A 22775-nucleotide genomic window follows, 5' to 3' on the forward strand; every position below is an offset into this window, starting at 1 on the left:
CATCTTTAAAGCCTTTTTAAAAATTTAAACAAGACACGCAATCCACTTCTCCTCAGTAAAAAGAAACGCAGTTCTAGAGCGCTGGGAAGCTCGCAGATGCTGCAGCAGCTGCGCGGGAAGGCCCGAGCGGGGCTGTTTGTGGGCGCTCACGGCAGCAGCCGTGAGGGGCAGCACCTGAGGGGCAGCCCGAGGGCCGAGGCTGCGGACGGCTCGCTCCGACCGCCCGAGTGAGGCCCCTTTGTTAAAGCCCGCGTCGCTGTTCCGGAGCCGCGGGACGCCGGCACCCAGTGGTCCCTGCCCGAAACACCGTCCCGGGGCTCTGCCGGCCGTGCCAGCCGAGCCGAGCCGGCCCTGCTCGCTGTCCTGCTCGCCTCCCCTGCCGCCCTACCTGCTCGCCTCCCGGCCGCCGGAGCTCCCGCAGCCGCGTCACGCCGCACCTGCCCTTTTTTGGGCTCCGACCGTGTCTTTTCCGTCAAGGCAACATCACTTCCCGTACAGCCCGAGGTGGGGGCGGGCCGGGCGGCACCGCCCCGGCGTGTCCCGGCCCCGCCGCGGCCACCTGGGCGGGCTGAGCGCGGCCCGAGGGCAGCACCGCGCGGTGCTCAGCGGCATTGGCCGGGCTGGCTCCCCAGCCCTTCCCTCCCCACCTCCCTGAAAAATCTCGCGCCGTTTAGTAAGAATTCATGAGAGGCAGAACAGGTTTTGCAGCGAAAATCCGCGGTGCCCGGTTAATGCGCACCACTGTGGGTTTAATGAGTTCTTCCTGCCGCCTGCTGGCTGCCTGCCTTCCCTCGCAAGGCAAGCGTGCTCTTCACGCTCAGCAGTTGCCCAATAAAAGCTTTAAATCCAGCAGTCTCAAGAATTCATCAAGCAGAGTCTTAAGCTCAGTTGCATCAATAACCTTTTCCACCTGCAGTTCAGACCTTCTCTTTCTTGGGGCTTTTCAAATTCAACTACCATCTTTATGGACAATTCCAGTCATTATATTTACAAATGAAGTGTCTACTAGACCTGAGCCACACCTCTTCAAAATAATGTTTTCAATACATAGTGGTACTGTAAAGGAAGTTGCTGGAGTCACTGCAGCAGTTTATTAATGCAGTATTTGCACTGAACTTTTGTGGCAATTTGTGGCATTTCCTCATAGAATCAGGGAATGGTTTGGATAGGAAGGGACCTTAAAGACCACCCAGTTCCAACCCCCTGTCATTGTCAGGGACACCTTCCACCAGACCAGGCTGCTCACAGCCCTGTCCAGCCTGGCCTTGAACAGCTCCAGGGATGGGGAATCCACAGCTTCTCTGGGCAACCTGGGCACCACTCTCACTGTAAAAAATGTCATCCTAATACCTTATCTAGACCTGCTCTCTTTCAGTTTAAAGCCACTGTCCACATAATGTCATGTCCAAACTGCATTTACTGCATTCAGCTGCACTTCCCAGCCCACCTTCTACTGCTATCCTCCCACCACTGCTTCCATATCACTACAGCAGGTATCATATTGCTCCTGGCTTAAAATATAGACACCCAGACAACTGGTTTCTTCCCTCATTCTGTCCAAACAAGGTTCTGTGTTAAAATCAAATCCTGGCACAAGTTTGTCCCAAGATCTCCTGGGTTTGGTTTCTTTTTAGATTTACTGAAGTCTTGACATATTTACTGACCTGGTTTCCCCAAGTATGAGATTCTGTTTGGTCAGATTAATCCACACCTATTCCAAGAGCCATGCTGTCTTCCTAAACTACACACTGAGGCTCTTCTCCAAGTACAACCCATTTTTCAGGCAGATTTATCTATTTTATATCCACTGTAGCCTCACTCTGTCGGGAATGAAAGCTGTGTATATGCGCATGTGGTACGTGCGTGTATGTACATATGGCCAGGACTGACTATAAGCTATGGATGTCAAAGTTGGGTGCAGGTCCCTTCTCAGCCATTTGCACAACTGCTTTCCCAACCGAGCTGATATACTAAGAATTGAAACAGTGAGAAGCAGAGAAAAATGGTATTTATCACTTGGAGCATCAGATGAAAGGCAATCCAACAATACCCATGAAGCGTAATCACACAGCAGCAACTTTCTTTTTCGAGCTTCCTGATGTTATTTAAATTTAGATGTGAAATAGACCTTCAGACGTTCAGAGCGTCATACATGATTCAAGATTCACGTCCCAGAGTCTGATACCAAACACACGGGCACGCAGCTGCAGCTCCAGCGCGGGGCGGGGTTCCACAGGCGGGTCGGGCGGGACGGCCCCGGCAGGTGAGGGTGGCGCCGGCTCCGAGCGGCTCCATTGCCCACGACGGACGGGGCGTGCGAGGGCCGGGCTGCGAGGCGGTGCCCGGGAACGGCGCCTCACAACTCCCTCAGGGCCTCTTCTCGGGCGCGGTGTCCGGCGGCGGCGCGGCGGGGCCGTGTGGGGCCGCGGGAGGCTGGAAGAGCGGCCCATAGATGTACAGCCCGCTGGCCACGCCGAGCGCCACGGCCACGGCCACCTGCTGCAGCGGCAGCCGCCCCCTCATGCCGGCAGGCGGCGCGGCCGCGCTCACGGACACGCGTGGGGCGGGTTTCGGCCCGCGGCCCCTGCTCGGCTGCGACCCGCGGCCCCGGCGCCCTCACCTGAAGGCGGGACACGGCAGAGCCCCGGCTTCCCGCTCGCTGCAGGCACCGGACGGAAGTGCCGGCGCTGTCCCGCCCCCCGCGGTCGCGCATGCCCGGCTGGGGTGCTGCGGGCGTGGATGCCGGAGGCGGTGCGGCTCCGCAAGCGGCGGTCGGTGCTGTACGGCTCGGCCGGCGGGGCTGCCGCGCAGCGAGGTGCCGGTAAGCGGGGCCGGGCCGGGCCGGGCCGGGCCGAGAGGGGCGGGGAGGGGCGCGGAGGGGCGCGGGACGGTCCCCGAGGGGCCCGTGACGAACCAGCCTCGCACCCGCAGGTACGGCCGCGCCCGCGCCGCTGCTGGCGCTCGCTCTGGCGCTGCGGACGCTCAATTGCTTCCTCGTCCAGACCAGCTTCGTCCCGGACGAGTACTGGCAGTCGCTGGAGGTGGCCCATCGCATGGTCTTCAAATATCCTTCGCCTGCCGCGGCCCCTCATCGCTCCCCGCGGGCCCCGCGGTGCCGTGGGCGGGGGAGCGCTCGGGTACGGCTTTCCCCGGGAACAAGGTGTTGGCTTGACCAGCAACAAACACCCCACCGTTCTGGCCCAAGGGGAAAGGTCTAGACCAGGATGGTTCGGGTGAAGCTTTTCCTTTCAGTTGGTCATGATCTGTCCTTAATATTCATAATTATGGTTACCTGACTTGGGAATGGACAAGTAGCTTAAGGGGCTACTCGTACCCACTGATCTTTGCAAGCATGTACAAAGCATTACAGCTGCTGGCTAAGGATAATGTTCAGCTGCTGGTGAGTATCATCAAAAAATGTGCATCTGCTACTAAAATTCAATTTTAAATCATTGTATTTAAACATAGTGTATTTTTATCATTGCCCGAGTAAAATGCAAAGCCTTGAGCCTGGCAATTACAGATATGTGAGTACAGAGACCCACCCCACTGATTTCCCATGGGGGCAGAACTCATTCATAGATTTCTAGTCACAGCACTGATGCCTGCCACTGCAGAGGGTTATTCTTTGCCTCCATCAATTTCTTGGAGTTTCATACTGATTGTGTTTGCCAGTACATCATAATTGCACAGTAGTTCAGTTTTCCAAAGTGTTTAGCAATGTATATTTGTACTCAACCCACAACAACTAACAACAGTCCCTTTTGATTTCTATTGGAGATGTAAACCAGATAATTCTACTTTCCATCTCTAAACACTTTCAGCTGAACTTTAGACATTCTCTGTTTTGGTAGAAATACTATCCTTACCCAAGGACCTTACTGTTTCATTTTTAAAATCATAAAAAGCAATAGAGAATATTCACCAGTTCACTATTTTCATACTTGAACCTGCAATTTTATGATTGCAATACATAAAATCAGTATTCACCAATTCAGTCCTCTCTTAAAACTTGGAATTTAACTTTGTTTGTTGCAAGTAGAGTTTTCTCTCTGCTTACACAGATCTGGGTCCCTAGGCTTGCACAGGCAGTGCTGGCTGCTTTTGCGGATGTGAAGCTTTACTCATTAGTGCAACACCTTGAAAATTCAGAAACAGCAAAGTTCGTGGTGAGTCACAAATTATTCATGTTAATAAATACTGGTCTTGTATGGTAAATAACGGCAAAATTATATGACACACCTTGAAGAATTGCCACTTTCATTTAGGTGAACTTGTTTTAATTTGTTCATAATTATTTTCAGTTCTTCTGCCAAATCTGTTCCTGGTTTACATGGTATTCCTGTACCAGAACTCTAACAAATACCATGGAGACTATTCTTACCATTTTTGCTCTTTCCTATTATCCAATAAAAGGCTCGAAGATGGGGAACAGGTGAGACACTTTCTCTTAATATTTCTCTTAATACTAACAGTCCAAATTTTTGGTTTGGGATGACACCAGTCTACTGATACTGTTTAAAATGCTAGTTTTCTTCTTAACATCTAAGGCAACCAAAGCCCCCTCATTCATGTAGCATGAGTTCTGTCTCATGGAAGGAATACTCCAGTATTTCCTCTAAATGTTTTTTAAGATTATGTTATAGCTGGTATGTAAAATTAGCTATTCCCATTTCCTTTTGCTAAGTGTGACTTTATGAGAAGCTTTATTTTAAACCTTAAAAAACTGGAATATATAGTAACTTTGGAAAAGATAGATAAGGCTTTTTGGGGTCAGAGGTTTGTGATCACAATTTTGTTTACTGCTCAGTATTTTAACGTAGGTACCTCTAGTTAGCAACTCTATTGCAACAAAGCAATTCTAGAGCTGCAACCTTCCAAGCAAAACAGAGTATCTGCACTCAGAGAGTCAGTTACCTGCAGTATGAAAAACTTTTAGCCAGAGACATGACTAAAAATGTTGTTGAAATGTCACTGTCTGCAAAATAATTGACCAGACCTTTTGATAAGCTGCTGGGTTTTTTATGTTTCTTCCTTCTAGTTGTAAGTATTTGGCTTTGGTAGCACTTGCAATTGTTATTCGTCCCACTGCTGTTATTCCGTGGATGCCTTTGGTCTTCAGCCATTTTTTGCAAGAACAGAGGAAAGCAGATCTTATCCTACACAACTGCATTCCAGTTGGGTAAGTTCTTTGTCATTTTAAACTGGGACTGTGCATAGCTACATCTTAAGATGGGTTTTACCACTACAAAAGCAGACAAGCCAAAAAACCTGGTATCATGTAAATAAAAAAGAGAACAGAGTCCTGTCCTTTTGCAAAAGTTTAAGGAAGGGGAATGTTTCCTTTAAACTCTTGTATATGCTGCAAAAAAACCACCAGGAAAGATGTTATTATGGTGAGACACGAGCAGCATTCCAGCTTAATCTGGGATTGTGCCAAGGATACCAGGTGATGGCAAGTGGCCACTATAAAATGGTCATGAGTATGGGTAACCTCTAAAATATTAGGAATTAGAGTTTTGACAGCTATCTGGAGAAGATAGCAAATCTTCTCCAAAGACAAAAGCAATTCAGGCAGTATCAGTGCAACAAACTTTTCATTTTTGCAGATTGGTCACAATAGGAACCTCTTTAATAATTGACCGTGTATTTTTTGGTGAGGTAAGCTGTTTTGAACTTGTCTTGTAAGAAGAAGGTTGGGGTTTAGTATTAGCATTCATGGATATTTCAGTCTTCTCTGACTTCTCTTGTTTCTGTGACAGTGTCTGGCCTATGATCTCTGGTGAGTATAATCATACATCCTAACCTACAAACCATTGAACACTGGTATTTCAGGTATTTCAAATGATGGACTACTCCATAAAATCAGTATGCTCAGATCTCAATAATTATCAACAAAATCACACGCTTCTGTGATTAATTGCTAAATATAGGAAGTCCATGCTGAGTCTTAGTGAAAAAAAAACCCAAAAAAACAACCTGAAATAGGAGTGAAAATGTATTATATAGGGCGAGTGATGACTGTGTAATTCAATGTAGCTGTTGGGTTTGACTTCGGATTTGTGTTTACCTCCCCCCCTGCCTCTTCCAGTGGGTACTGGTTCAGCTGAACTTCTTGAAATTCAACGTGCTGCAGAATTTGGGAACATTTTACGGCTCTCATCCTTGGCATTGGTACTTCACTCAGGGACTCCCAGTCATCTTGGGTCCCCATCTGCCTTTCTTTATTCATGGCTGTGCACTGGCACCAAGGAGGTACCGCATCATTCTACTGGCAGTGATCTGGACAGTGCTGGTGTACAGGTAATCTCTCCTGAGTGGAATTACTGCCTCTCACTGGTTGTGTTCTTTGCAAAGCTCATGTCCACTCCAGAACCAAGCAGCATAGTGTTCAGGTGAAGTGATAGAAAACTTGAAACTATTCAAACACCAAGAAATGCAGTCATATAAAACTGGTTCTAGGATTTTGTGCAAAACTGCTTCATGCATTGTCACCAAAATGTGACAACATCTTTAGAATTTATTAGACCTTTAAAGAGCAAAATAATTCATCATGAAATGCAACAGAAAATGAAATTTAAAAAAATCCCCAAATCTCAACTCAACTACCCAGCAGGTGTTTAAGCAAAAATAGAACTAGTTAGAAAAATGAATTCACTAGATGCCTATTAATGAAAACACCATTTCATTTGATTCTTTAATACATCCTCAGTAAGATGGAGAGGTTCTTAGGCCTCTAAAACTTACTCCATTCACAAGTTTGCACGCAGCTCTTAACTATCATAAGGCTGTATTTCTAACTTTAAACTCAGAAGTATAAGAAAAGGTAAGCTTTTTCTAAAGCATCAGAATTAACTGTAGATTAAACAGGAGAGACACTTTCAGACAAGAAAAAATACAGCATGTAAATAAATATGAAGCAATAAATACTTTTATGCTATTGTAGTAATAGACTACAGCAAAACAGTAGCAAGACCAGAAATGCCATTTCTTCTTTCCAACGCAAAACTGGAAGTAGCTCTCTTGGCTTTAGGACTTTTTCACTTCCCATAGTCTTGTAAGAGCATCTTTGATTTGCAAGACATGAGTGTTGCTGTAATCCCCAAAAAAGCCCAAAAAGTCGGCATGAGAAATGGTTTATTGTTGTATTTGCAGGGGTGACTTTTAATTTGCTAGATATAAATGGGCACTTGAATCTTAGCTTTTCATCCACACTGTATATTGTGTCTTATTTCAGAAAACAGATGGGTGAAGTACTGGCTAAATTACATGTAGTTGTCAAGACCACTTAATTTTAGTAGCCAGGAATTTTTACCAGTGCTTGGTTTAAACTGATTAAATAATCTTAATTCAAATGGACTTACGTTCTTCAAAAGTGAGAATTTGGATTTTTACTTTTAACTGCTTCAGTACCAAAAGCTTCTTAATACATGCATGTGCTTTTCCAGTCCTCTGTGCTCTGAAACACATTCTGCCAACAGAACTGAAGCATTTAACTTTCTTGATGTACTATTATATATTTTATTACAGCACACTGAGCCATAAGGAATTCAGGTTCATCTATCCAGTACTGCCATTCTGCATGATTTTTTGTGGTAAGCATTGGTTTCAAATGTCTTGCAACCTTACCTGGATATAATTTTTACCCAGAGAGAGACTGTTAATGGTTATTGTAGGTATTTGATAAAGGATTATTAAAATTAGCCTAGCCATTTCTTACAACTAGTTAAAAAAAGAAAAAGATAAGGAAGAGCAAGTGACTGTAGCACAGATAAAGAATCCTCAGCATGGGTAACGGTATTCCTGCAAAAACATGACAGTTGTGTCCTAACTTTTCAGCACTGCCACCCTTAAAATGAATCTTGTTCCTTGGCTTCTTTGCAGTATTCTTCTGCAGAGTACTTTCAAATATGCTTGACAAATGTCTTTCATTATGCAAAATAAAATTAAACTACCCTTTTCTAGATTCAGATGTTACAATGGAAGATTAAAACTTCTGGAACATGAAGCTGTATAGCTTCAGTTTAAATACAAGTTCTTTAGCCTATTTTGCTAGTCTAAACAAAAGTAAATCTTATTTCAATTATTTTGCTCTCTGCTAAAATCAAATATGTAATAAGTCTTGGCTTAGTTCAGTAGCAGCAAGATGAACCCATTCTACCTTACATGCTGAAGAATTCCAGTCAAATAACAAAAAATACTGAGTATCTCTCAGCTTTCATGTCTGTAAAGGAATGAGGTCATCTATTCAATTTATCAATTGATTATCATCCATTTGGATACTTAAAAAAACTACAGAAGTTATTTCTGGTAAGTCCATGGTTACAAAGTGATCTTAATTGCTCAAAACATTGTAAAATAAAAGCAGAAAAAACTCCACTCGAATTTCAAAGTAATTTCCAAGCACACAAACATAAGCCAAGAGTGTTTCACAAAAGCAGTATAAAAAATGTCCATAATAAAATATTACCAATTGTGTTTAAACCACAAGTGAATTGTAGACTTAATCTTCATCCAAGATACAATTTGGCAGAACTGACCAACTGAAGACTAATTTAATTTGTTTGTTACTGATTTCTGGAACATGCCTTATAGCTTGTTTTCAGTGATTCAGTACAGGTGTCACAAAGCTACATAAACTATTTTTCTCATGTTACTGACAAGCATATGACTTGAAAAGAGTTTTCAGACTGACTGCAACATGAAGCTGGTGTCTGTGCCGTATTCATCTAAGCTGGATGTGAGAAAGGAACTTCTGCAACCATCTCCCACCAGGAGAATTGCCTTTTCCCATTATTAGCTCCTTCAAGAAAAGTGAGGAAAAGGGGCAGCAATGGGAGATGGGGAAAAAAAATGGAGTATGCTCTTCCAAGTCCAGCAGCTCAAAATTCAGTAACAATAAAGGAATGTTGTAATTTTCAGCATTTTGGAGAAAAATAATACCACACCCATGCACATGTAGTTACCATTTATTCTGGCTCTACATGGACTTGCTTGAATCAGAACACCTCAGAAAGTTGCCGTATATCATTCATCCAAACTACTGAATGGACTATTATTCACTACAAGAAATTGAATTTAAAGAGACAAAGCACTGGTTTTGAAACTGTATTTCTGTATTTCAGGAGACAGGTGTGTGCTTAAGATTTACTCCATTAAATCCAAGAATTAAAAGAGCAAAGTCTAACGTTTGAATTTCCATTCAAAGAGTGAAGACACAATACTGTAGTAAAGTATCTCAAAGCAAAGCGTTGTTATTGACTGAGTAATGGTTTGCCACTGTATTAGGGTATTTTCAAAAATGTGTGAATTGTTTATCTCCCAAATTTACTCAAATGTTTCTATAGGGTATTCATTAAAACACCTGAAAGCATGGAAGAAAACTGCAGCAAGTTTCCTGCTCTTATCCAATTTAGTCCCAGCCCTGTACACAGGCTTGGTTCACCAGCGAGGCACTCTGGATGTTATGAGTCACATCCAGCAGCTCTGCAATAGCTCTCAGCAGTCACAAGCTTTTGTCTTCATCCTGATGCCATGCCATTCTACTCCGTTTTACAGGTATTAAAAGTGTTAACAATGCACTACATTAACATCCAAACTCTTAAGCACAAATCAAGATTTCTTTTTCCCAAGGCTTAATAAATTGAGATAGAGAAATGTCTACAGGAAGACTTTTGCTTTTTCATACAGCTAATAGAGTGAATAGGGGATATAAACCAAATGCCTATACCACAGAATAAAATTCAGCATCTAAGCTTTATTAATTTTTGTGAAATAGCTTTGTATGAGGATATGCAGAAAGTCTAATGACTTCTCCAAGTACGTCATACTTCTTCATTATGGTATCGTTTGTAGCAAAACCAAACACTAATTGTTACCATCAAACTGTATTGATTTTACTTCTGCTGCTAGGTAGTAAAGAAACATTATAACAGAATGACTTAGGTCACTGCAGAAGGTTTGCAGCAGGTCCTGAAAGTAAACAAAGTGTTAAAGCAGATATAAATAGTGAAGCTGATATGGGAAAGTACCTTTTTAAGAAACTGATGTTGAGCATATGGTATTTTTATTAAGATAAATGTATTTTCTGTTAACTGCTAACACAGTCCGAGCAGTTTGAAGCTGAGTCTGCTTGTTCTGCTTTGCTTCCATATGAAGTATTGAAAGGAAGAAAATACTACTCTGAGGAAAAAAAAAATTAATTGATTTTTGTTTTGACTGAGGTACCTTTTAGATGAGTCATTTCAAATTTCTGATTCTGGTCAGTTTATCAAGAAATGTGTGTTTTTGTTTTTCTCCCTAGTCATGTTCACTGTCCTCTAAAAATGAGATTCCTTCAGTGTCCCCCAGACCTAACTGGCAATGAGAGCTACATTGATGAAGCAGATGTATTTTACTCTAACCCACTTGGCTGGCTGAATAAGGAGTTTTACAATGACACATTACTACCCAGTCACTTGATCCTCTTCAGTGTGCTAGAACAGGTATGGTAACTGCAAGGTGAAACAAACTACCTCTGAGGATAAGTTGCAAAATAAATTAGGGAAGAGTTATAGTTAAAATTTTTGAAAATTATTTTCCACAACTTTTTAAAACACAGCTTATATTAAAATTGACCCCTGTAGTCCATAATAAGAGTATTGATATCATTCCACTGATATATATTTAATGTTCACATTTATATATATTTAATGTTCATATTTAATATGCCCTCTCTTCTGTGCTAATTCTACAGACCACAAAGTAATGTTTTATGGAATTCTTCTCAATCCATGTTAAAACAAATGTGCCATCTGTCCCCAGAAATTGCACTTCTAAGTAAGCAACAGTGAAAAGCAAAAACACCTGCAGTCACAGTACCTTTTAACCCCTCAAATCTTTAATGAAGTCCATGCACTCAAACAGCGGTGACTGGTGAATATCCGCTCCGGACAGGATCAAACAGGATAGGTACTTCTTTTTCTAGCAGGCTTTCCTAAAATAAAGGATAAAGCTTCCCAGGGACTGTTGAAATGATGGTTGTCAGGAGACTTTGGAACACTATTCTTATGCTCCCAGCTGTGCTTTATTACTGTGGAAATTAATGTATGTTCATTTACAGGAAATATCATCATTTCTAGCTTTGAGGGGCTATGAGAAAACAGCCACTGTCTTTCATACTCATGTACCTCAAGGACGAGTTGGAAGCCACATCTCCATCTACAGGAGAAAAACTGAAATGAATTATCCCTGAAGATCAGTGCCTAGACCTTGGACCTAATGAGATCAGTTTTGCATAGCAAAAGCTACTGTACTATAGCAGTAGCTGTGCTGTGATCTTGTACTGCAGAAAGGAGAGCAGTGAGTGTGAACTGGGGAAGTCAAATAGGAAGTCCCATGAGGCAGCCAGAGGCTGCCTGCAAACACATAAACCTCCTCCTGAAGGCAGCTGCAGTAGCAGTAGGGCAGGGGTTGCTGACCTACCTAACAACACATTGGGAAGACCAAAGTTACCATATGAATACTTAAGCAATAGAATACAGACAAGACTGTACATATAGAACTGTACAGCTATGCTAAATTTCTTTTATAAATAAAGACTTTTACCCACAATGTCTTTTATTTTTCTTCTACAATATGCAGATATGCAAGACATTTCAAGTGTTTAAATCAGCACGCTGATTAGAATGCAGCACAGCAAATTCTTCACAATTCAACAGGCTCTTGAACCCCCCCAAAGACAGGAAGCAAATATAAAGTTACAGAACACTAACAAATACATTACCACGATGTTGACCTATTTTTTTGAAGGATGAGATGAAGTTAGTATATCAAACATTAGAGTTAGTAGTTGGTACATTATGCATGGCTCAAGCTTTAACTACACTAATGGAATGCAATTAAGCCTTTTTTCATACACAGGTCATGGCATGCCTAGTTTCTGCAACAATACTGCTGGCACCCAAATTATCTTTACTTCCAAAGAACAGCTAAAGCAACGGTACAGAATATGCAAATTAGAAAGACTGACTTCTGCCTGTTAACAAAAATGTGTAAAAATCAAATTATTCAGGAAAAAACCTTGCAACTTGCTGCTTTGTTGAAAAACAATTAGTTTGCAGAGAGTACGTGAATTTTAATCTTAATTTTTACAATAAATTACTCAATATTTTGGATCAAAGGGTAGTTGCCCCAACTCTATTTCAAGATTTGCCATGTGTCTTCCATTAGTGCGACCATGTTTATGCCATTTACCTTCTCTTTTATTACGGTGTTGGTACTTCTGAGCTTGTTTTTCATGTCTGGAATTTTCAGTTTGTGTAAAAGGTCTTTTAGGTCGACTGCAAGGAGTAAACAAAAGCTTATTACTACTAAAAGCATTTTGAAACACAATTACATTTTCAAGTACAGCTTTTAACATGCTGAAGTTCATTGAAAACAAAATTAGTAAGTAGTCCTTTAGCTTGTAAGAAAAATGGGGGAGGCATTTTGTTTAAATCATCAATAAGATGGTATATATAAAAGAAATGCTTTCTAAAAATAAAAATGCAGCTGATATCACAAGCTTCTGTATAACAGTATCAGTAAAAGAATTTGGAATTGTTTTTCTGCAAACTGAAATTCTCACAAATTAGGTATTTAATTTTAAAATAATTTGATAATAATTTAGGAAGATGGACTATAAATAAAATCATAAACCTCATGTGTTTGTCAAAACCACATTAACTGGGTAATAATAGGACTATCACCCTCATGGTTCAGCTTTCAATAGAAGGAAGTGCTACCTCACATAATACTTAGCAACCCCAAAGTAGTTAATAATTCAGACTTCCAGCTGCAGTAAAGTACATGAAATGATAAATAATACAAATGTAAATCTGTAAAGCCCTGAGAACACCTTTATATCCAAGAAAGGAATGTAAGAAACAATTGACATCAAGGGCCATTGTGAATAAATATGAACAAAATTTAGTCAGGGTCAGGATGTGAACCAAAGCCTGCTATGTGATGAGCTCTGGGCATACAAACTAACCCAGTATTACATTAATCTACAAGAGTGGTGAAATGTATCTGCCAGAACAGGACTTGGAGACACCTCAGATACACTCAAAAGCCTCATTCAGCAAAGGACAACAAGGAAGGCCTAGTTAATGCTCCAAGACAGTTACTTATTCCACCAGACCAGCAATTAGAGCTGTTCAGTCTAAAGAAATCCTACTGGCAGTTACAGTTTTCTAAGGAACCCAGCAGAAACATCAGATTGTGCTATGTACACAAATATACCAAATTTATATAAAAGGTGCTACAGATACACTTTATATAACATAATCTAGTATTTCTGCTAAGTCCTTCAGAAAGCCTTCTGGCATATGTGTGTGTTTATATGCATACACACACACATATAAATACACATACCTGCTCAAAGACCATTCATTACAATAAGGACATTGGTTGTCTTTACAAAAACCACTTCTTTGTGTTATCAAGTTCAGGAAACATGGAAACAAACCTGGGTCCATACTGGGGTGAATTATCATAATGGAAGTAGTATCTGTAGACGTATTTGTCCAAATCATCAAAAACCTTTTCATTATTATTTTGGTATTCCTTCATATCTTCCAGGTAATCCTTGACATCATTAACAAAATCAGTGAACAGCATCTGGTCATGTATAAACAATCCATTATGAAAAAATTTATTGATGAAATTTTCTAGTTCTCTCCAGTGATGAAAGTTATGTACAACTTGTTGCAAATACTTTCTCATTAGCCGATTAAATTCATCCACCCTGATGGGATCTGAAACTCTGTTAAAGAGACTAATGAATTCTTGATGAGCACATTCAAAAATACCAGAGCAGCCCTTTAGGGCAAACTGCTGTTTTCTATTACACAAATGATCATTGAGACATTTCTGGGAATCTGAATCTTTTTCAAATGTTGTAAAATGATGTTTTCTGCCATTTCTGGATTCTTTTGGCATGTGAGGTCCCCTGTAATGCATGTGCTTCAGATTCTCGTAGGAGTTGTGGTCTCGGTAAAAAGTTCGAGCTTTCTTGTTTGCTTCGTGTCTTTTATCGCTTGATGACTTCTCTTTTTCATCAAAGATGTTTTTTGTGGTATCTTTGAAGTGTCTGAATGTAGACTTTACAGAATCAGAGAATTTTTTCAAGTTTTCTTTCACTGCCTCTTTAGCCTGCTTAATCTTTTCTTTATGGTGCCTTACAAACTCTTTTGTGGAATTTTTCATAGCATCAAAAGTTTCTTTAACTGAACCAAAAAATGTCTCCTTTGATTTCTTTCTAGTCTTACTTTGCCCTTTAGCACTTTTCTTTTGTCCATTTTCATTAATTTCTTGTTTTTCAGATTGGTCTTTTGCTTCAACATACAGCTTCTCCCATAAGTCAGAGCGTTGTTGCTCAAAGTTTAGCTTTTTTTCTAGTTCTACCAGTCTTCCTCGTAGAGTTTCTATTTCTTGATTTTCTCTTAATGTCTCATCATCATCATTAGCACTGTCAGGTGTTTGACGAGAACTTAACTGTTCTAGTTCTTTTTTCAGAGCTTCTGTAACATGACGTTCTTTGTCCAGTTCTCGCCTTAACATCTGTGCCTCTGCAAAGAGTGTTTCCTTTTGCCTGAGAAAATTGCTGTTCCTTTGCTTTTCTTCTTCCAAATGCTCCCTTAGTTTCTGATTTTCTATTACAATAGATTCAGTGCTACTACCTTTATCTTCTAAGTTTCTAATTTGTTGTCTTAGCTTCCTTAATTCTTCCTGAAGTGAGGCCAAAGCTTTTTCTTCCTTCTCTAGAGATTCTCTTAAGTGCTGATTTTCTGCAGCAAGACTTTTTCTTTGAGAATCAAAGGATTTCTTCTCCACCTCAGTAAAGGTCAAACATGTGGCAAGGTCTCCCTTGAGTGACTAAAAGAAACAAAAAGGAAACAAGCAGAAATACTACAATGAGAATTGTTACAATTTTAGCTGGAAGGATGAAAAACCAAGGCAGCCCAAACAGAGCTTACTTGTCATTTTGGATGCAGTGAAACATGCGCAGCAAGATGCAAAAATAGAGCTGGTTTGTTTATCTCAGTTGGGTTTGTTTATCACACACTTTCTTGGCAACGAAGACCATGTGAGAAACTCCCCCAGCCAGCCAGAGGTCATCACCCCTCACTTGTATTGGTTTAACTAGCTAAAGGATACTCAGATTGGTACATGAATTCTAACATTTTAAAAGGAAATCAAAATGTGCATGTTTGCTGTTGATTTATGTTCAGCAAACTGGATTTACAGTTTACAAAAATAAATTAGCAGAAGCAAAGACATTTAGCTGTTGGGGCAGAAATTCACAAACTGATTTTGAACCAAATCTGTTGCTGAAAATACCTGTTTGTGAAACTATATACTGACACAAAAGGAGCTCCCCAGTCTGTTAGCATCATTGACAAGCTCTAGAACATACTGAATTATGTACAAATGCTGCTAACAGACACATAAAAGAAAACCAAAAAAAAAAAAAAAAGACTCCCATATCTTCTCTCTGGATGATGCAACAGTAAAAAACAGAAGTATGGCTTAAGAATTAAAAATTAATAATCATTGATAATTTAGAAAGCAAATTCACAAAATCTGTAGGTTCAACACGTTTTTACAAGCATTTTCTACTTCAGCTGTCCTCATTAAAGAACATGGCATTGAATCACAAGGAAACAGTCTCTGTGTCCAGATAACTCCTAGACTACAGACATAAAACCCAGTATTGTTTAAACACATTCCGAGAGCAAATTCAATCAACATAAATATTTGTTAAGAATTCAGGGGAAAGTTCTCTGAAAGAACTTACTAAAGACAAAAATTTAATGGATTTGTATGAGAAATTACACTCTGTGTCATATTCACATATATAATGACAGAATAATGCAATGTCTTCCAGCTAAGCTCACACCTACCCCCACTTTGTGGTGCACTTGATCTCCTTGCTCTTGTTGGCACTGGTAAAGGTCATCTTTCATATCTTTTAATTCACGTGTCTTTGTCACCAACTGCTGCTGTTTCTGGATCTGCACTGTACCTACAAAGATAAAAAGGTTTCTTTTGATAGACTGACTCAGAGTAAGCAGCTAGAGGAACAGAGGAACCTAAACATCACCCTCATCCTCTCTGCAAATTCAACAGCATTCCTACCTTGCCATTTCAGCCCTGTTTTTACCAGTGTTTAGCTGTAGCAAAATTGTTTTTTTTCAATGATAAATAATTTCTCAGACCCAAAGATTTGCTTCTACGCTGTTTTTTCATTGAAAACAAATAAAGGAATTTTGGAACACTACATAGAAATAAGTTAGATCCAAATCAACAGAAGTTATGCTGGAAAGAATATTTGTGACTTCCCTGCAATTTTTTTAGTAACATGCAAGTCAACCAGGATAAAAGGGAGATTATTGATCCATGCATTATACACTTCACAACTACAACCTTCACCGTTAATTGAATTACATGAATAAGAGGGTATTAGCACAGTATTTTTTAAATTTTCATGCAAAAATACAATTATTACACACTGCTCACAAAGCAGCAAGTATTGCAGGCCCTGCAATAGGCTGCAGAGTAAGCAATTGTCCTGTTTTTCAGTTGTCAGACAAAGCCTGAGACACCCTGGTTTTCATAAAAAGTATCTTTGCTGTACTAGCCAGATTTTTTCTCAATAACAACTTCTTGACTGTTACTTCTTTACCGAACACATATTCTCTAAATCCTAACACTATATAGATTTTACATATTTGCTTTTAAGATTCTCTTGAATTGATTCTAGAGAGGAAGGCAACAGCAATTTTTAGGTATTTCTTTCAAAACCAATGCAGCATATTCAGAGCTCTGTTTCTGTATTTAAAGAGAGGGGAAGACATATTGTTAAACAGAACACTGTAAGTACACTTCCACTAGGAATGTTTTGTCCTCTCTTTATTTTTATCTATTGTCAAGTGTGACCTTGAAAACAGACTGTTATATTAAACCAAGATGAACTATAATAGTACAATTCAGCTAAGTGAAGGCAACATTTTTACAGCAATGATTTTAAGTCTGCAGAGTCCTAGTAAACACTTCTTAGAAGGAGTACAGATCCCTTCATAAGTGAATTTAAATATACTAACAAAAATTTGGTATTAATATTTAACTTTTATAGATACTTTTGAGGAAGTCCATAGATCCTAACAATCTAAAGCCTGCATCTGAAAAATCATCATTTAGTGTAAAGGGTTCATGTTAGGTAGTACCTGAATTACAGAAAAACTCTTAAAGCTCTCTTTCTCTCCTTATCAAAAAACCTTGATTTAGGAACAGTACGCAAAAATTACATTTAGCAACACTGAAAATTAACATATTGAGGTGCCATTCCTAAGTTATTAGCTTGTGTTTCCAGCTGGTACTCTAAATCACAGTATCCAGTTCATTAAGTAACCAATCCAAATCCCTAGCATTATAGCTATAGTTCCCCTTGCAGTTTCTGGTTAAAGAAAAAAATTAAATATCTGAATGTCCATAATGGGACCTTTTTCTGGCAAGGACTTTCTACCTAATTTAAGCTTCATCTGTTACCTGAAAAGTTTGCCCTCTTTCAATTCTCCTTCCTAGAGCATCATAAAGCCAGTTAACTCAGTTTAGTACTGATGAGGATACAGTTACTGATTAAAATCTAACCCTAGTTTCTTTCTACATTTCTAAAAGTCTTAAAGGGCTAAAAGGAAAACACTATCCTCATATCTATAATATGAATATATATAATTAGCCTAACATTAGAAGAGTACTGTGGGAAACATTCATTCCAAGCTGAACCACAAAAATGCAAAGTAGCCCTCTAGGGAGATTGACTTCTCTCTGCAAGCTCCTGTTGGAAAAAAAAAAAAAACCACAAACCTAAAAACAGGAAGATAGAAGCAGGACTTCACTTCCTTTCTAGTGGTAGAAAGATGAGTTATCACATAACCATGAAGAACTTTCACCTGAAGAAGCAAAAACTGAAGCCACACAGAGTTGCTTTCTTTCTGCTGAAAATGCTGCTATCACTGTCATCAGTGATGACAATTTTAGTTAGTATTACAGATTCAATGCATGAACAAGTGAATTCCTTAAAAAATGTGTTACCCTGAGTCAACATTCAAAATGTATTTTTAATCTATAGATCTCCAAGTTCTTTGAAAGGATAGTATTTGTCATTAACAGCAAACTAAACACCATGAAATGATTAACAACTGAAATCTCAAGTTCCCACCACAAGCAGTATCAGACTGGTCTGGTCATCGTGCTCCTCTATGCCCCTAGCATGGTTCATCAACCAGTTTTCAAACCAGTTACTACTACCTGCTATACCTGCTACATAAAACATGTTTGTATGATTGGATTAGTTGTTCCTATAATCCCACATACACCAGCAATCCCTGAGACTCAATTTTTCGTTTTATTTTCATAATGTAAGTATGCATACATATATGGATGTGTGTGTACACACACACACATGGTTTAGAAAGTAAATCTGAACGCAAGCACAGCATCCACAGTACATCACTCAAGGCTCTTACCTTCAGGTTTACCTAAGAATAAAAAAAATTGGGATCAAGTGAAAAATTAATACAAATCTCAAAAGAAGTGCCAAAAGCTAAATTCCTAACAATTAGTCAACACTAAATCCAAAGAGAATGATACCCCCTATCTCCAACTGAACCACGTTTCTTTCCAGAAAGGAGTATTTTCATATGAAATTAGAGTTACTCAGGAAAATTTACTATTCACCACATTACTATACAAAGTAGTGTATATTTACTACCACTAGTGCATCCAGTGGTGCTGCTGAATGACCTCCCTGTATTACCAATACAGCAGCAGTTGTTTTCTCTCACTTTTAGGTTTAGGTTGTTAGCAGAGAACAAGAAACATCAGTCACAGTAAAACAGCATTTGCTGCAAGACGTGGAGCCTGCGTGTGCTGCTCTCCCTGAACTCACCATAGAAGTGTCCGAAGCCCATGCTGATGGCGATCACCAGCGCCAGGATGATGCATCTGTTCAGGCCACTGCTGAACTGGCGCTTGTGCTGCTCCTCCCGGGGCGGCTCCGCCTCGGGCTCTGCCGGTGCCGACCCCTCGGGCTCCGAGCTCGACACCCCGCGCTTCCTCGGGCGCCGCTTGCGCACTGCGGGGCTGCCCTGGCTGCTGGTTTCATCACTGCTGGACTCCTCAGGGCTGGCCTGAGATGAAAAAACTGAAAAGCAACATATAGCGGTGGTTAAAATGCATTAAATATTGTGTTAAAGAGCAAACTGAGTATCAAGAGCCATAATATTTATGCAAAATAGATTTGGCGTTTATCTTTGAGTACATTAATAAAACAAAATCAAAATTCTAATGATATTGTTTGTGCTGGAAATTATGCAAGTAATGCGTGCTCTCTAAAGTTAAAAAGTAATTTTCTAAAGCTAAATGATAGAGAATCAAGAAATCATCAGTAAAAAGCTGTATGGCACTTCCCCATATCTTACCATTCAACTCATTATGAAGTGTTTCAGTCAATCCTGCCTCCTAAAGCACCTACATGTACTACCCCTGCAAATTCTTATGAGGTAGAAAGACTAAGAATTCAGTTTTCCTTCTCTTGCAGCTATTAAAACTGAAATAATTAATAATGAAGGAGCAATATAAAGGCTTGATAAAAGAAGGCCTCCTAGAAGACAGACATGGTTTTGTTACATACTCTCAAAAAACTTCATTCTGTGATCTGCATTTAACTTCAGACAAAATTACGTTAAAGTTTCATTAATGTAGCTATTAGAAATATTCAAAATCAAGATACAAATTTATTTAAACATGCAATTTTGTTTAGTTTTAATATCTACCATATACTATTATACTGTTAAAATCTTTTCCCAACTTTCAAAAAAGAAATTTTCAACCACTACTGCACAGGGAAAAAACCACTGAATTACTTTTCTGTTTGTTCTGTCCCAACACTCTTCTATTACCTGACTGAAATTTTGGTAAATTGTACAAGATCTGAGACAAGAACAAATTCTAACCCTAAAAAATACCTTTTATAGAATTTTTGCAAAATCATGTTTATTATACCATTTGCATGGTCATGTTCTAATGGCCCAAAGGCCACATATTCTAACCAGGAAAATAACAGAGCTGTAATTGCTTGTTCCCATTTGGACAAATGTTTGCTGCATATACTGTAAATAGATTTATATAATCCAGTATGTAAGTAATTATCATTTCATCTCCCTCCTTTAAAAGTGTAACTTTCATGTGCAAGGTAAATATCACAGGGAAGCAGAAGTAGGGTGGAAAAGTAGCTTTCAATTCACATGTCTGGAATAAATTCAATGGGACCAGTGAAGTCTCCAGCCATGACAAAGTGCTCCAGCTTGGACACTAATTTTGCCACTCATAATCACACAATGCTAATGCCCCTCCTAGAAATGTGGCTGTTCATTCTCATATCAAACACCATTACTCAAAATGTAATAATACAAATATAGAGAGACTGTCCTTGAACAGTTCACAACTGAAAAATCATTTGTTTGAGCAAAGCCATGCACACATCACTGAGCAGACAAAATGCTGAGCAGTGCTACCTATTATCTATAAAATGCATTACTACTTAAGAGTCTTCATTTGAAATAAATTACAGCTTAATAGAAGTGATTGCATCAAGCCCAGAAAAGATCACCAATTAGTATCTGGAACACTTCTCATTTCTAAGTCTATGGACAAGAAACATGACAGACTATGAAAGACAATTTCCTCCCTTAATAAAAAACTCTATTTTAGTATATCAGTCAAATCAGACCAACCAAGCAGACTTGTCAATAAAGGCAAATCACTTAAACAGCGACTCAGACATGCAGACACTTAAATTTATACAGTTTAGTAGAGAAGGACACTATTTTATAATCAGTCATTTAAGCAGGTGCATACTTCCCAGTCCTGGAAAACAAAGGAAAACATTCAGAATGCACCTAGAATGCAGAGGTCAGACATTATAGAGAAATATACAGGGCAGACTTAGTAAGAGGTGTTATTCTTGCTCATCTGTGGGTTTTTTAGGGTTCTTCAACAACCAAAGAAGCTTACACACATGGAATACAAAAGTGGTTAAGGAACAAGCTGCTTCTAGCCAAATGAGAAAATTCTTAGACATACACTGGACAGCAAAGAATAGGAAAGGAAAACAAAAAAAGACAATCAGAAAGAAAAATGCTGTGAGACACTTAAAGCCATTCATAAGCACTTACTGGCAAATTGTCAACAGCAATCACACTTTCAGGCAAGAATGACACTGCCTTACAGCTGCTGTAAGAGCTCAATACAAATTGCTCTAACGGTATCAGGATGGAAAGGACTACGAAGGAAACAAAGTGTGACCACAATAGCAGTCCTAATTCTTAGTTTCTACTGTGATTTTGAAGTGTCAGATATACACCAGAAATCAGATTAGGTCAATTGACATTTCTGCACAGATACAGACAGCTCAGATACAGTTGACTGCAGCATATGGGTACTTCTGCTGGCTGAATGTCATTCATGAAGCAATGTTATTAAAACATATCTGTTTGCATGATGAAGACAGCCTAAATAGGAACTGGTTTGCAAAAAGAAGTGGCAGAAAATCCTTGTAGAACACTTTAGTATCTAATTTAGTATTAGGAAGAATCTGAGGCTCATCCTTTTCCTACACAAAAGAACACTCAACAGGAAGTGGATGGCAAAGATTTCTGTTGCCACTTTTTGCCACTGCTTAAACATTGGCATTTAAAATAATTGCAAAAGTACTCCCAACATTTTCTGCAATACCTGATCAATTGAATGCACAGCACTAAAGGCCATGATGAAATCAGCTTAAGTTAGAAGAAATTAGAAATTCTTTTTGCCAGGCACATGTAGGCTTGGAATCCAACAAGAACTATCCATTTAAACAATCAAACGCACACATTAAAATACATTACAAACCTTACTGATGTCTGCTCCAAACCTACATGCAAGGTTAACATCTTTTTAAAGAAGCACATAAGACACTGACAGCTTAGCCAAGTTCTTCAGTGAGGATTGGCTTTCAGCATCTGTCTAGAATATGACTACTACAAGATCAAGTCAGATTGCTATCAAAAATGGTAAGAACACTCCATGCAAGCCATAACCAATCAGCTTTACACAAGCTGATCACATTTAATCACACCACCTTGGAAAGGAAGACTGCGAGATACATGCTCTTTCACCTCATTTCCCCATCCCCTTACACAATCAGGAATCTTCCACAGCTTCTCCAGCCAACTGACTTTGGTGTACAAAAACATAGGGGGGAAAAGAAAGGCACTTTTAGAACTCATTCCCAAAAGAAAAAACAAAGTCAACTAAATCTTCATTTTTAAGTCAGATTCCCAGAAGACTTAAAGAAGGCCACAGCTCTGTTACAAATCTTCACTGGTTATAATTAGATGCTAAGCTGTCACTTTCTGTTTCCAGTTGATACTATACAGGTACACAAACATTTAATGATGCTGTATCCTACTCTAAGATAAAACAATTTTATCTTAAAAAAAAAAAATAGGTAAAATCCTGCTTGTATAATAAACTTAATTTGAAAGATAAAAATCAGCAATACAAAGGTGTCATAGAGCCAAAAAGAATTATAGAGGAAGACTAGAGAACTAGAGAAGAGCAACACAACAAAGTTTTTTGCTTGTATTTGTTGGGATTTTGTTTGTTCTTCTTCACTGGACAATTATTCATCTCCTTCCTCCTGATTATAA

At 39.5% G+C, this 22775-nt stretch overlaps 3 protein-coding genes across 11 annotated transcripts in view; 1 reads left to right on the forward strand and 2 right to left on the reverse strand.

The window, feature by feature from the left end:
- The window catches only part of RAB27A (RAB27A, member RAS oncogene family), a 32042-nt gene extending 29197 nt beyond the window's left edge, over nt 1–2845 (reverse strand). For 2 of the 7 annotated variants that reach the window (XM_086848927.1, XM_086848929.1), the window contains exon 1: nt 2621–2845. The gene's annotated coding sequence lies outside the window, so the exon portion shown is untranslated. The other 5 variants (XM_086848923.1, XM_086848921.1, XM_086848924.1 and 2 more) reach the window with 5 other exon arrangements.
- On the forward strand, nt 97–11592 carry PIGB (phosphatidylinositol glycan anchor biosynthesis class B). The gene is made up of 13 exons (XM_086849748.1): nt 97–227; nt 2127–2821; nt 2932–3062; nt 3281–3400; nt 4065–4169; nt 4305–4435; nt 5042–5182; nt 5610–5661; nt 6092–6303; nt 7531–7595; nt 9348–9558; nt 10304–10484; nt 11102–11592. The coding sequence occupies exons 1-13, from the start codon at nt 97–99 to the stop codon at nt 11231–11233; spliced, it is 2307 nt and encodes a 768-aa protein (XP_086705874.1). The 3' UTR covers nt 11234–11592.
- CCPG1 (cell cycle progression 1) overlaps nt 11581–22775 on the reverse strand; it is a 21116-nt gene continuing 9921 nt past the window's right edge. For 2 of the 3 annotated variants that reach the window (XM_086848918.1, XM_023934048.2), the window contains exons 6-9: nt 18974–19228; nt 15927–16048; nt 13490–14898; nt 11581–12320 (exon numbers count right to left, since the gene is read on the reverse strand). In XM_086848918.1, coding sequence (XP_086705044.1) covers nt 12143–12320; nt 13490–14898; nt 15927–16048; nt 18974–19228 — 1964 coding nt within the window. In that variant the 3' untranslated portion in view covers nt 11581–12142. Of the gene's footprint in view, nt 12321–13489; nt 14899–15926; nt 16049–18973; nt 19229–22204; nt 22301–22775 lie in introns of all 3 variants that reach the window. The other variant, XM_023934045.2, reaches the window with a different exon arrangement.

This window comes from Cyanistes caeruleus, chromosome 13 (genome assembly GCF_971803275.1).
Source record: "Cyanistes caeruleus chromosome 13, bCyaCae1.hap1.1, whole genome shotgun sequence".
In the NCBI taxonomy this organism is placed as follows: Eukaryota; Metazoa; Chordata; class Aves; order Passeriformes; family Paridae; genus Cyanistes; species Cyanistes caeruleus.